This window comes from Heteronotia binoei, chromosome 2, assembly GCF_032191835.1.
Source record: "Heteronotia binoei isolate CCM8104 ecotype False Entrance Well chromosome 2, APGP_CSIRO_Hbin_v1, whole genome shotgun sequence".
Taxonomy (NCBI): domain Eukaryota; kingdom Metazoa; phylum Chordata; class Lepidosauria; order Squamata; family Gekkonidae; genus Heteronotia; species Heteronotia binoei.
Window position 1 is genome coordinate 173,339,674 of NC_083224.1, and position 13,542 is coordinate 173,353,215.

The 13,542-nt window shown below is 49.0% G+C and overlaps 1 protein-coding gene across 1 annotated transcript in view; it reads right to left on the reverse strand.

The window, feature by feature from the left end:
• ASTN1 (astrotactin 1) overlaps positions 1-13,542 on the reverse strand; it is a 287,830-nt gene that overhangs the window by 54,765 nt on the left and 219,523 nt on the right. The window contains 1 exon segment of the mRNA XM_060233049.1: positions 6,727-6,877. Coding sequence (XP_060089032.1) covers positions 6,727-6,877 — 151 coding nt within the window.

The window sequence follows — 13,542 nt, forward strand, 5'->3', positions numbered from 1 at the left end:
AGTTGCACTCCCCCTCCAGCACCAGCTGGAATGCCAGAGCGCAAGAACACTGTAGGTGTTTTTATGATGCTGCCACTCAACGCGCAGGCCCAGATGTTTGGGATGATAGCAAACAGGCAAATGAGGTGCCTGGGGATCCCGCCCAGCACCCATCCCCATCACATCGGCTCACCTTCTGTTTGCCCAGATGCGCTAGCAAGTTAGGGGTGGGTGCGGGAGGTGAGCGTGCACATTCCTGATCGATTTGACAGCCTGGTAGCTGGAGGAAGTCTGACTCAGGGTTAGAGAATCACGGAGCTGAACCGGATCGCTCAGCAGTCATGCTTGGCAGTAGCGCCAGTTCGATGCGACTTGTGCAGGACAATTTCCTACTAGTGTGCGCTTTCAGTTTGCTGAGGTTACTCTGCTCTTTTGATGACTTTCATATGAGGATTCACCCCCCGCCCCTCCATGGGGGAGGGAGTTCCAGGTTTTGAGGAGCCCTGGGCAGAGAGTTCCCAGCCCCCCCCCTTCTCTTTCCTCTACCAGGCACTCATGCCCTCTTTTCTTCCCACCCCCTTGCATACCTCCCATCTGCGTTTGTGTCCTTTCCTTGTTGGCTCACACACATTCCCATTGCTCATAGATCCAAGTGGGCAGCCGTGTTGGTCTGAAGCAGTAGAACAAAGTAGGAGTCACGTTGCACCATAAAGACCAATGAAGTTTTATTCCGAATGTAAGCTTCGTGTGCTCTAAGCACATTTCATCAGACAAGGAATCAGGTACAATGAGCAGAGAGGAGAGGAGTGGTATGCTGTTGGATGGACTGATATTGATGGACTGTGTAACTGACTATTCTTTTGGACTGTGTGTACCTGTACTGTTGAACTGGCTGGACTGACTGAGAAGCAGCTCAGCTTGGCATTTTCCAACCCCGGAAGCTTTCAGAAGCTTTCCCCCTCCCCCTCCACAATTTCCCTGCTGAGGTGTGCTATAATGCTATAGTGTGGTTTGGCAGGCAAGGGGAAGTGAGGGGTGAGGGTGACATCCCTTAGTGCTAGACAGCTAGTACATTATAGTAGCTTGAGTGCTAGATTTAGGTGGATTTGAAAGGCCTGTGTTCAAATCCCCAATCTGCCATGAGAAGAAAGAGTTGGTTTTATACAGGGTTTTATACCCTGTCCTTCACTACCATTCATTACCTGAAGGAGTCTCAGAGCAGCTTATAATCACTTGCCCTTTCTCTCCCCACAACAGACATCTTGTGAGGTAGGTGGGGCTGAGAGAGCTCTAAGAGAACTGCTTTTGAGAGAACTGCGACTGACCCAAGGTCACCCAGCTGGCTGCATGTAAAGGAGTGGGGAATCAAACCTGGTTCCCCAGATTAGAGTCCACCCTCTTCAATCACTACACCACAGGTGAGGCTTGCTGGGTGCCCTTGGGCCAGTCACTGTCTTTCTCAGCTTAAATCTACCTCACAGCATTGTTGTGAAGATAAAATGGAGGAGGAAAGCACCTTGGAAATAGGGTGGGATAAAAATGTACTAGGCTGAAGTCCCAAACCTTGGAGGTAGGGTAGGATAAAAACGTAATAGGCCGAAGCCCCAAACCTTGGTAACCCTTACTCACTGAGAGACATTGAGCGTTTTCGCACTGACCTTTTACTGGCGCGACCACCCTCTTCACACCGGAGGATCTGCGCGGATTTCGCACAAGAAGCGCCGGCGCACCCAAAAGAGCCGGCAACTTCCGTCGCGAAACCCGCTCAAACGGAAACCGCCAAGAAGCAGGAAAACGTTTGAGCGGCTTTTGCGACGGAAGTCGCCGGCTCTTTTGGGTGCGCCGGCGCTTCTTGTGCGAAATCCGCGCAGATCCTCCGGTGTGAAGAGGGTGGTCGCGCCAGTAAAAGGTCAGTGCGAAAACGCTCATTGTCTGGCATCTTCTCAGAGAGGAAACAGGATGGTTAGACACCCCCTTCCCCTTGGCCTATTTCTGTTTTCACATGCCAATGGCAATGAGCTATGAGGAGATGAGGGAAACAGAGGCCTTAGGGGGAGGGCAAGTCAACTGCTCCCTTCACAGCCTTCTCTGAGGCTCAAGGAATTCTTGGGGCTTGTGACTTCTCTCTTCATTGGCTTATTCTCTGAGACAGTGCTCCTCTGCTGCTATGTCTAAGGATGCTTTTGTGTTGCCTCATTCTGGTGCCTGCCAATATCGCTAGCTATATTGGAAGATGTTCAAGAAAATGCTGCTTTAACATTCCACAGAGCACACGTCAAATGCTCATAAAGGGAAACTATAAGAATACCTCTCCCAATGATTTTCTGAGGCCATTAAATCTAGATTACTGTCCCACAGATGGGGTAAACACTGACCGCTGAAGACAGCCGCATACTTCTGGTGAGCAGGAAGGAGAGACAAGCACTGTCATCTAACTGAAAAGAATCTCAGTCAGGGCAACGGAGCTGTTGATTGTTCAGTTACTTAGTCTATGTAAAACTGTGAACATGATTAAAGCGATCATTTTAAAGGCGCCAACCCCTCCAATTCTTTCTTTGGTTTTCAGGCAGTGAGCATGTATCAAAACCATCATCTTAAAACTGGTGCTGTCGATTACAGACGTTACAGTCTGCTAATTCTTTAAAGAACTTCCTCCTCTCCCAATTTTTAAGGTTTTCATTACAATTCATGACCTCTGGACCTTCCCCTAACCCTTTGCCTGGCATCAAATGTGGACTTCTTCTTTTCAGCATCAGGTCAAAACCCCTTTTCTCCCTTCAGGCATGCAGAATTCAGCTCCTCCAATTCTCCTGAATTTGCTGCTTGTTTCTTTTCAAAATGCTGCTGCCCTTTTATGCTTTTATGGTCTTAACCTTTTAGCACTGGTTAGGCCACTTTTATTGTTTCATTACTTTTAATGCCTAGCTTGTTCTTATTTGGGAACCGGCTTTGGCAAAAATGTTTTGCATGCAGTCCAAACTCTCCTCGTGACCTGAGTTCAATCCTGGCAGAAGCTGGGTTCAGGTAGCCAGCTCAAGGTTGACTCAGCCTACCATCCTTCCAAGGTCGGTAAAAGGAGTACCCAGCTTGCTGGGGGGAAAGTGTAGATGACTGGGGAAGGCAATGGCAAACCACCCTGTAGAAAAGTCTGCCGTGAAAATGTCATGATGTGATGTCACCCCCGAGTCGGAAGTGACTGGTGCTTGCACAGGGGACTACCTTTACCTTTAAGTAATCCTTGGGGTGGGAAGACAGCACAGTACAGCCTGATCTCCTGAGATCTCGGAAACCAAGTAAGGTCAGTACTTGGAAAGGAGAACAGTGTTCCCTCAAAGATGAGCTGGTGTGAGCTAGCTTCTAGTTTTTTAGCCTCCAGTTCACACATTTTCGTCTCAGCTCAGGAAAGATGGCCTCAGAGCAAACTAATGGATGCAGCAGCTCACAACTTTAATGCCAGTAGTAGAATTTTTCCTCACAAGACTCCACAGCTTAGAGGGATTATTGGAGGCCACCAAGGAAGACTTTGCAGAGAAAGGCAATGGCCAGCCACCTCTTCTTCTCCCCCTTGCTGGGCTCGCCATCAGTGCGCTGCAACGTGAAGCGGCTTTACACATACAAAAGTAATCCACGAATAAATGATTCCCTCCTTTTGTGAAAGCGAGGGAGTATGCTTCTTGTGGGATGGCACTTGCCATCTGCGGGGCTTTCTAATATAAAACCATACTTGCATTTAAAAAGCAATAGGTCCTTTAAAATATTATTATTGCCCAATTAACCAAGGGCACATTTTGAGTCAACCCAAAGGTCTGAAATTGATTAAAGACTCCAGAAATATTTAATTCAGGAACTGCAAAATTACTGTTTCCTAATTTTGACAAAAAAAAGAGGCAAAATAAGTACAGGCAGATTTGTTTGTTTCTCTCTTTCTTTTCCCAAAGCATTCCTTATTCTCTCCCAAAGGCACATGCGACTGCTGTTTGCACGCCCTCCCCCCTCCCTTGGCAGCCACTCCAGAGGTCTCTGTGCAGAAAAGGTTCCACCTGCTGATTGCCTGCTAATTCCTCACACCTCCGTTCTTCACCAGAACGCCTCTCCCTGCACAGGGCAGGTGTAGAAGGAGCGTGTGAGCTATGAGACAAGCTCAGCAGCTTCACAGTCAGAGTTGGAAGCAGATGGATAGCTTTCCACCCATCTCTCACACATGCCCTTCTGCGAAAGGATGCAGGGAGATGGGCTGTGGGAAGAGGGGGTGAGGGGTGGGCCAGAGAGGAGGAAGAAGGGAACATCTGCCACAGAGCAGCAAGCACGCATTCCCTACCAAACAATGGAGGGTGGTGCAAAGGACTGGAGATAAATCCTTCAAGTCTGGATTCCTCCTCCAACTATAAAAATAAGCTTGATTCCCCCACTCATTATGCCTACAGGGATGCCAGGGCCTACGTCTGTACAGATCCCCACCCATTGCAGTCTAACCCACAAGCCCTCCCCAAGATAGAACCCAACCTTTTCCTTGCAAAGCTGCAAGCATTCACACAGCCCTCTGAAACTTTTCCAATCCCAGCCGAATACACTGAGCCTATCTATGAAGGTCAGAAGGAGAGGGGTGCTGCCCTGCCCTGAATCCAGACGCTGCAGCTTCCAAAGACATAGAATTGCACTTCTGAGCAGAACTGAACTTGCTGAATTTCTTTCATACTGCCAGTTTTTTTTCTTTTTAGCAGGAATGCACAGAAACACAGTTCTGGCTGGTTTGGCATCAGCGGGTGTGGCCTAATATGCAAATGAGTTCCTGCTGGGCTTTTTCTACCAAAAAGCCCTGTGTGAAACAATGATGATGTCAGAGGATGTGGCCTAATATGCAAATGAATTCCTGCTGGGTTTTTTTTCTACAGAAAAAGCCCTGCAGACTGCTATGTAATGATTACAGCTGTGCCCTGACCTAGATGACCCAAGCTAGCCTGACTTGGTCAGATCACAGAAGCTGAAGAGAGTCGGCCCTGGTTAGTACTAGGATGGGAGACCACGAAGGAGAAGGAAGGACCAAGAAGCTATGCAGAGGCAGGCAGTGGCCAACCACTTCCGAATGTCTCTTGCCATGAAAACCCCATACGGGGTTCTCATAAGTCAGCTGCAACTTGCCAGTTCACAAACACACACACACCATTTCTGAGTGTGCAGAGTGCTATATATACCTTATCTCAGTAATCCTGACAACTGTCAAGTATAGTAGGTCAGCACTGCTTTCCCCGCATTGTGGATACAGGGATGAAGGATGCCAGAGAAAAGGTTTAAACTAGGGGCTTTGGGGGTACATAGTCTTACTAACCAAATGACAATCTCTCCGCATTGTGAGGTTAGAAGGTGACAATTTGAGAGACAATGAGGAGTAGTGATAAGAATGTCAGGGTAGGACCTAGAACGGGTGACCAACAGTAGCCCTCCAGATGTTTTTTGCCTACAACTCCCATCAGCCCCAGCCAGCATGGCCAATGGTTGGGGCTGATGGGAGTTGTAGGCAAAAACATCTGGAGAGCTACCATTGGCCACCACTGACCTAGAAGATCCAGATGCACATTCCCCACCCAGCCATGAAGCTCTATGGGTGACCGCAAGCTAATCATTCTTCCTCAGCCTTAATTAACTTCATAGGATTGTTGTGAGGAGAAAATGAAGAAAGGACCATTTCCACCACCCTGAGCTCTTTGGCAGGTGGGTTAAAAGTTGATAGATATTTTCCCTACCCAGGGCTATTTTTTGTAGCAGGAATTCCTTTGCATAGTAGGCCACACACCCCTGATGTAGCCAATCCTCCTGGAGCTTTGCAGCAGGCCCTGTACTAACTCCTGTAAGCTCTTGGAGGATTGGCTACATCAGGGGTGTGTGGCCTGATATGCAAAGGAGTTCCTGCTACAAAAAAAGCCCTGTCCCTACCTTCCACTTTAAGGCTGACCAGTTGAGGACTATAGAATCCATTCACTAAATCTGGACAAAGATGGAAGCAAGCCCGATCTTGTCAAATCTTGAAAGCTAATCAGTGTTGGCCCTGGCTAGTATTTGGATGGGAAACCGCCAAGGAATGCCAGGGTCATGACACAGAGACAGGCAATGGCAAGCCACCTCCAAACATCCCTTGCCTCCAAGCCCCACTAGGGGTCATCAGAAATCAGCTTGACTTGATGGGGAGGGAGAGAGAAAGAGGCTATGAATAATAATTTCTGGACTCCATTCTTTTGGAGGTTTACAAAACCTCAAACCTGAACCTCTTTGAAGAGAGGCAATAACTGTTATCCCATTCAGTAACCAAGACTGCAGGAAGGAAGGCATCATGGTATGTGTCGATCCTATCAGATCTTGGAAGTTAAGCAGGGTTGGAACTGGGAAGGTCTGGAAGGCAATGGCAAACCATTCTGCATCTCACTTGCCTTGAAAGCCCCTTGCTGGGGTGGCCGGGGATTGAACCTGGGACCTTCTGCATGCCAAGCAGATGTCCTATCACAGAGTCACAACCCCTCCCCTTTCCTTTGGGTGTTAACATCACATGGGCTAAGCCTGAGACTTCCCAACTTGCACTATGCATACTCAAGGAATTAGCACAAACTGTACAAGGATGCTCCATAGATTAAAAGTACAGCATCCTAAATCAGCTCACTAGAGTCACAGAAATCTCCCCATGCAGATGCATGGTTCTCATGCTCCCTCTCCCAAGTAGCAACTACATGTATCTGAAGAAAAGAACCCCACACGAACCATGCAACCAGTAGAATCCAGTTTCCTGTCTGCAATGCAGCGGAAATTTTTACTGCAGCCTCCGTTGTCCTTGGTGCAATCCCGAACAGGTCCAAATGAATCCAGAAGAACCTCCAGGCTGTCAAAGGAGGAGGAAGTCATCAGTTCTTCCCTGCCATGAGGGAAAAAAACACACCCAGAACTGTTATTACAACTTTGCCGGAGACTGTACATATAAAACAAAGATTCATGTCTCTGCCCTGAGACGCTTCCAATATATTTATTTAAAACGTCGATATCTGGGCCATTCCACAGAGCTCAAGACAAATAACCACCTAAGCAAAATTCATTTTAAAAAGACTGGGCTGAATTTAGCAGGCCATAAACAAAGCGAAGCAGGCTACCTGTCCCCGAATGAGAGCCACATGAAGGAACCATGAAATCAGAAGAGTCCAAAATCCAATGAACAGTACAGCAGAAAAGCCCCCCTCCACTGCCTGCTGTCCCCTGAATGCAAGGGACTAGTGGTCTAAAACCCAGGACTCCAGGCTCCAAGGCACAGTGTGCCCCCAACAGTCCCAGGCAAGTCTGAAACTGAAGGATGCCACAGCATCAGGCTGCAAGTGGTTACTCTGTGAACTGCAGCCTAGGCTGGCCTAGAAGAAGAAGATTTTGGATTTATATCCTGTCCTCCACTCCGAATCTCAGAGCAGCTCACAATCTCCATTACCTTCCTCCCCCACAACAGACACTCTGTGAGGAGGGTGGGGCTGAGAGGGCTCTCACAGCAGCTGCCCTTTCAAGGACAATTCCTAGGAAAGCTATGGCTGACCCAAGGCCATTCCAGCAGGTGGAAGTGGAGGAGTGAGGAGTTAAACCCGGTTCTCCCAGGTAAGAGTCCACACACTTAACCACTACACCAAACTGGCTCTCTAGCAGGCACAGGTGACTGACAAACAGAGCCAAAGAGAGCAGGATGCAGGCCTATAGCCATGGGGTTACATTTGGTTGCAATGCACCCCACAGATGATCCAAGCCTTGCCCCACCCCAGGAGGATGCCAGACCCCCATCCACCCATCCCAGTGCACTCCTTACTCCTGCCTGCTGCAACCTTGCTGGCTCTTCCTGCTGCTTCCTGCTGTAACTGAGAAAGAGGGGAGGGAGAGGGGCAGCCTCGCCAGGTCTTCCTGCTTCTGCAGTAAGCTTCTTGATTGCAGCTGGAATCAGGGAGCAGCAGGAAGACCCAGCAAAGTCACATGGTGACTACCCACTGGGGCAAGGAGCTGCTCCTCCTCTCCCTCCCCTCCTGCTGAACAGCAGCAGGAAGCAGAAGTAGAAAGGAAGCAGTAGAGGTGGTGGTGGCAGTAAGGAGGTTAGAGCAGAAGAGGCAGCAATGGTGATTGTCAGGGGGTTTTTGGTAGCTGGAACGCCTTTGCATATTAGGCTACCTCCAAGAGCTTACAGGACTCTTAGTACAGGGCCTACTGTAAGCTCCAGGAGGATTGGCTACGTGAGGGGTAGGTGGTCTAATATGCAAAGAAGCTCCTGCTACAAAAAGCCCTGGTAATTGGGCTGAAAAAGTAAAGACAGGTTGCTTACCTGTAACTGTAGATCTTCGAGTGGTCATCTATACATTCACACTCATGGGATATAGCGCCTGCGTCAATCCCCGAATCAGTACCTAAAAAGCCCAGAATTTTTTCGCGCTCGGCACCAGTGTGCATGTGCAAGAGTCCCAGTACGCATGCTCACTGGAGCCAGCACGAGGATCCCGCCAGTTCCTTCTTGACCGCTGGAAGCCCCTAACATAGGGAGACCGTCAGCAGTGGGGAAGGAGCGTGAGTAGTGTGAATGCACAGATGACCACTCAAAGATCTACAGTTACAGGTAAGCAACCTGTCTATCTTCTTCGTGGTCTCTGTGCTTTACACTCATGGGAGATTAGCAAGCCAGACATACCTGGAGGTGGGAAGACGGTCAACCAGAAGAAACAGCTTGCAGCACCGCAGCTCCCATATGAGTCCTCTGCTGGGCACGGACATCCAAAGCGTAATGCTTCATGAAAGCATGAGGAGAGGACCAAGTGGCGGCCTTACAGACATCCGTCAAGGAAACACCCTTCAGGAACACCACTGACGTCGCCATCGCTCTAGTAGAGTGTCCACAAATGGGTCGAGGCAACGGCTTCTTGGCCAGCAAGTAGCGCAGTTTAATAGTCTCAGTAAGGCACCTTGAAAGCTGCTGAGACGAAATTCTTAAACCCAGCCGCAGAGCAGCATACAAAACAAAAAGATGCTGGTCCTGCCGAAAAGTCTTAGAACGATTCAAATAGAAAAGCAACGCACGTTTGACATCTAAAGTGTGCCACAGATACATCCACAATGTGCTTTGCTGCAGCCAGTTGTTGCTTAGCCACAGCAAAGCCCTCTTTTTACAGCTTCTTGAATGAAGATCTTTTTTCTTCACTCAAGGAAGACATTAGTGGTGTGAGCTGCTCCCAGATCGAATATTGGTAGCGAGCCATACACGCAGAATAATTTGAGATCTTCACTCCCAATGCTTCAGCTGAATAAAACTGTCTACCCGCATTGTCTATCTTCTTGCCCTCCTTGTCAGGTGGAGAAGAATGAGTCTTGCGGGCCTTTGAGGACGAGGAGACCACCACCGAGTTGGGTTTAGGGTGGGAGAACAAAAACTCAGCACCAGCCTCCTGAACACGATACATATGGTCCAGTCTTCGTGTAGAGATTGGTGTAGATGCCGGCTTTGCCCAGGGCTCCTTCACCGCCTGCAGGATGACCTTGGTCACTGGAAGGGCCACAGCCATCGATGTGTCTCTCTGCATTATGTCAAAGACGGTGTCATCGATGACTGGCTGCAGTTGAACCACTGTGAGGGAGAGAGAGTGAGCCATCCGCTTCACTAGGTCCCCATAAGACTTCAGATCTTCCGATGGAGATATGGGAAGGTCCTCAGCAATATGGGACTCTGGGGAAGGTTCTGCTGACTTGTCCAAATCATTGGTACTGACCTCGGAGTCTGATGACTAAGAATCTCTTCTCACCAAGTGCTCAGATAGTATCGGGGTCGAAGCACATTCGGGTGACCAAAGCGATACCAACGGGTGAGCCTGCACTTCTTCCGACCGCTCTCTGCATCTCTCGGGAGGGATCAACGCCGATGCACGATGTGTAGAGTGATGTGAAACCCTCGAGAAATGCGAGGCTTCCAACCGCTGATCCCATTCTGGAAAGTCACGCAGGGAGTGCCACTGGTATGGCGATGGGTACGGATACCCATAGGAACACGGCCACTGATGTTGATCCCACGTTGGCGGGAAACGTCGAACCACAGCAGCCGGCTCAAGCTCTCTCCGTCCCATAGTCGGCAGAAGTGGTGCCAAGGGTTCAATCGGTGCCGAAGCCTCGACCTCCGATGCCGAACCACTGTCACTCCAACAACGCAACCCCGATCTTGACGAATGGGTGTACTGGGTCAGGTCTATCTCCTGCTCAGATCCCGACAGATGGATTGGCTGCAAGCCCCTGCTTCTCAACACCGAAGGACTTCGTGGACGTGGAAACGCCAGAATCCTCCAGGGTTAAGCAGCTTGAGTCAACATCAACTCCAACGAAGCATCCTGAGAAGGAGAAGGAGTGTGGGAAAGCCTGTCCTTGTTCTGCTTCTCCTTCGATTTATACTTCTTCGGGAGGGACGATCGGGTCCCCGAATTGTCCCGGCGTTTCTTGGCCGGAGTCACCACTAACCCTTCAGAGGGTCGTTTCGTGGGTCAGCCTCTCTCAGTTGGCACGCTAGTTTGCACCGGTGGCGATGGATCGACTGATGCAGCCGTCGGGGCCTGGGTAGCTTCCCCCATCGATACCGACAGACCCGTTGCCATTTTCGGTGGACGAAGAGCCGATTCTACAAGTGCTGCCAATAGTCTTGCCGCCCGGTTTTTGCAGGTTTGCTTCGAGAAACTCGAGCAATGCAGGCACGAATTGACTCGGTGTCCCTCGCCCAGACACAATAAGCAGAGGGACTGACCGTCAGGAGGTGCAATCTTGCTACCACACTTGAGGCAACGTTTGAAAAACCCCCAATGCCTTTCCATAGGCACCGGAACCCGCACAGAAAGATTTCTGAGGGGATGGGGGAAAAATAAAGCCCCAAGGGGCGAAAGTCCAAAACAAAGTCTTTTTTTTTCAAACAATTAACTACAACACTTAACTACTAACTAAGAAAACAACAAACGGGCTAATAACAGGGAAGAAAATCCAAAGGATTACCAGGCACCAACCGGAGCAGTCAAAAGGAGATCCTATCAACGCGGCGGATAAAAAGGAACTGGCGGGATCCTGGTGAGTGGGACGCCTGCGCGTGCCCACTGGTGCTGAGTGCAAAAAAATCCCGGGCTTTTTAGGTACCGATTCGGGGATCAACACAGGCGCTATATCCCATGAGTGTGAAGCACAGAGACCACGAAGAAGATCTAGGGCAGAGCCATCTCCAGGGCCAAGAAAAGTGAAGGTGAGGATTCTCTCCATCTGGACACCACTTCCAGGTGACACCAGGGGCATGTGCCAACCCTTGACCTCCCCCCCCCCAAAAAAAAACCTGACTATGGGGCTGGCAGGATCTACAGCTATAAAAGCACTGTCCTTGCCTTGGCTCCTTAATCTTGGCTCCTTAATTCTAGAAACTGGTTCATTGTGAAAGGACCTAGCTCTATTTGCTGACTGGACCTTTATCTCTTGCCTGCCACAACTATGCCTTTTCCCCTAGCCCCACTGCTTTGCTTCTTGGACTCAACATTCTGTCTACAATGACCATATGAAGGGCCATCTTCTCCCATATGCCCCTGCACAGGAATTAAGATCACAGGGAGAGGCCCTCCTGACCATCTCACCAGTCAAAGAAGCTTGTCTGCTGGGTACATGAGAGGGTCTTTTCAGTGGCAGTCCCATGATTATGGACAGGGCTTTTTCTGTAGCAGGAACTCCTTTGCATATTAGGCCACACACCCCTGATGTAGCTAATCCTCCTGGAGCTTACAGAAGGCCCTGTACTAACAGCCCTGTAAGCTCTTGGAGGATTGGCTATATCAGGGGTGTGTGGCCTAATATGCAAAGGAGTTCCTGCTACAAAAAAGCCCTGATTATGGAGCATCCTCCCCAGGGAGGTCACCTGGCCACCTCATTTTTGATTATTTCACTGGCAGCCCTGAATTGTAATTTTAAATTCTGCTTTTTATGCATTGTATGTATTTCATTTTAGATATTTTATCCATAAGGCAGAAAGGTGACTAACATGTGTTTTAAACTAACAAACATTCCCTGCCTTTGGCTTCACTGGCTACTTATTGCTCATAACCTTAAGTTAGCAGACAGCTCTCTTCCCCAACCATTTCAGCTTCCTGCCCAGGAAAGCTGTTCTAAGCAGAATCAGTCAGGCTGACCCTGACAGTGAATTTCATAAAACTGCATTCTTGAGGAGCAGTAGACCTTCACAAAAAGTACATGGGAGGGCAAAGTGGAGGTCTGCAGTGAGAGGGGGAAATAAAAAAAAAACCCTCCCCCCTCCTCCACTACCAGAAGTACCGCTCTGATAGCATAAGTGCCATTACCCTCATGGAACAGCTCTTCTGGATTCCATCCAGTAAACATAGAGCTATATAAATATGTCACCGACTATTAAGAAGGATCAGCACAGCAAGAGTAAAGGTCACTAAATCAACTCAAAGCTACGTCAGACGGATTATGAGTGCACCAATCCTGGCCAGCACATCATCAGAGCACTCTGTGGGAAAGACACCCCTTCCTGATAGCGGACAACGAAGGTGCCCTTTGCACTTCTTCAGACAGGTTGTGCTACCTGGGGGAAGGTTCAACTGTGAGCAGCTGGTGCGTGAAGAAGGGACAAGAAGCAGGGATTCCTATAATAAGGGTGGAGGCTACAGAGGTTCTTAAAGGGCAGGATTCCTCAGTCTTGTTGAGCCTGTGGGCAGTTTTAGAATGGGGGGAAATGGAGAACTGGCATGCCACAAACGGGGGGGGCCACAGGGAAGATGGCCCTACCAGTCACAAAGGTTTGGGAGGTTGCCAGTCAAGCCTTCTCCTACGATGAAGGTTGCTGTTTCTGAATGGTCCTTTCAGCTACAAAGGCGATGCCTCCTAGGTTTTCCTGAAGTAATGAAGTGGAGAACAGCGGGGGGGGGGGGGGGGGCGGGCTTTGATGTCAATTCACAGCTGATTTATGGAAACCTCTGGTAGAATTTTCAAGGCAAGAAACATTCAGAGGTGGTTTGTTATCGCTTGCCTAAGCAAGGTTGTCCCTGTTTGTATTTGGATGGGAGAACTCCAAGGAATACCAGGGTTGTGATGCAAGTTTAGAAAGAGAAGCTGCACTCAAAGCAACAGGGAGTAACAAATCGCCAGGAGTAGATGGGATATCACTAGAGCTACTTCAAGCCACAGAAATGAAGCCCATTAAAATCTTAACAAGAACATGCCAACAAATATGGAAAACAAAACAATGCGCCACAGACTGGAAAGACTCAACCTACACTCCAATTCCGAAAAAAGGAGACCTCAAAGACTGCAGGAACCACTGCATTAATGATGCTCAAAATCTTACAACAAAGATTGTTACCATATATGGAACAAGAAATTCCAGATGCTCAAGCTGGATTCAGAAAAAAAAGAGGCAGCAGAGGTCATACTACACATTTATGGTGGTTACCAGAACATACAAGAGAATTTCAGAAGAAAATTTTCTAAAATTGCATCACAACCCTGGTATTCCTTGGAGTTTCCCCATCCAAATACAAACAGCGA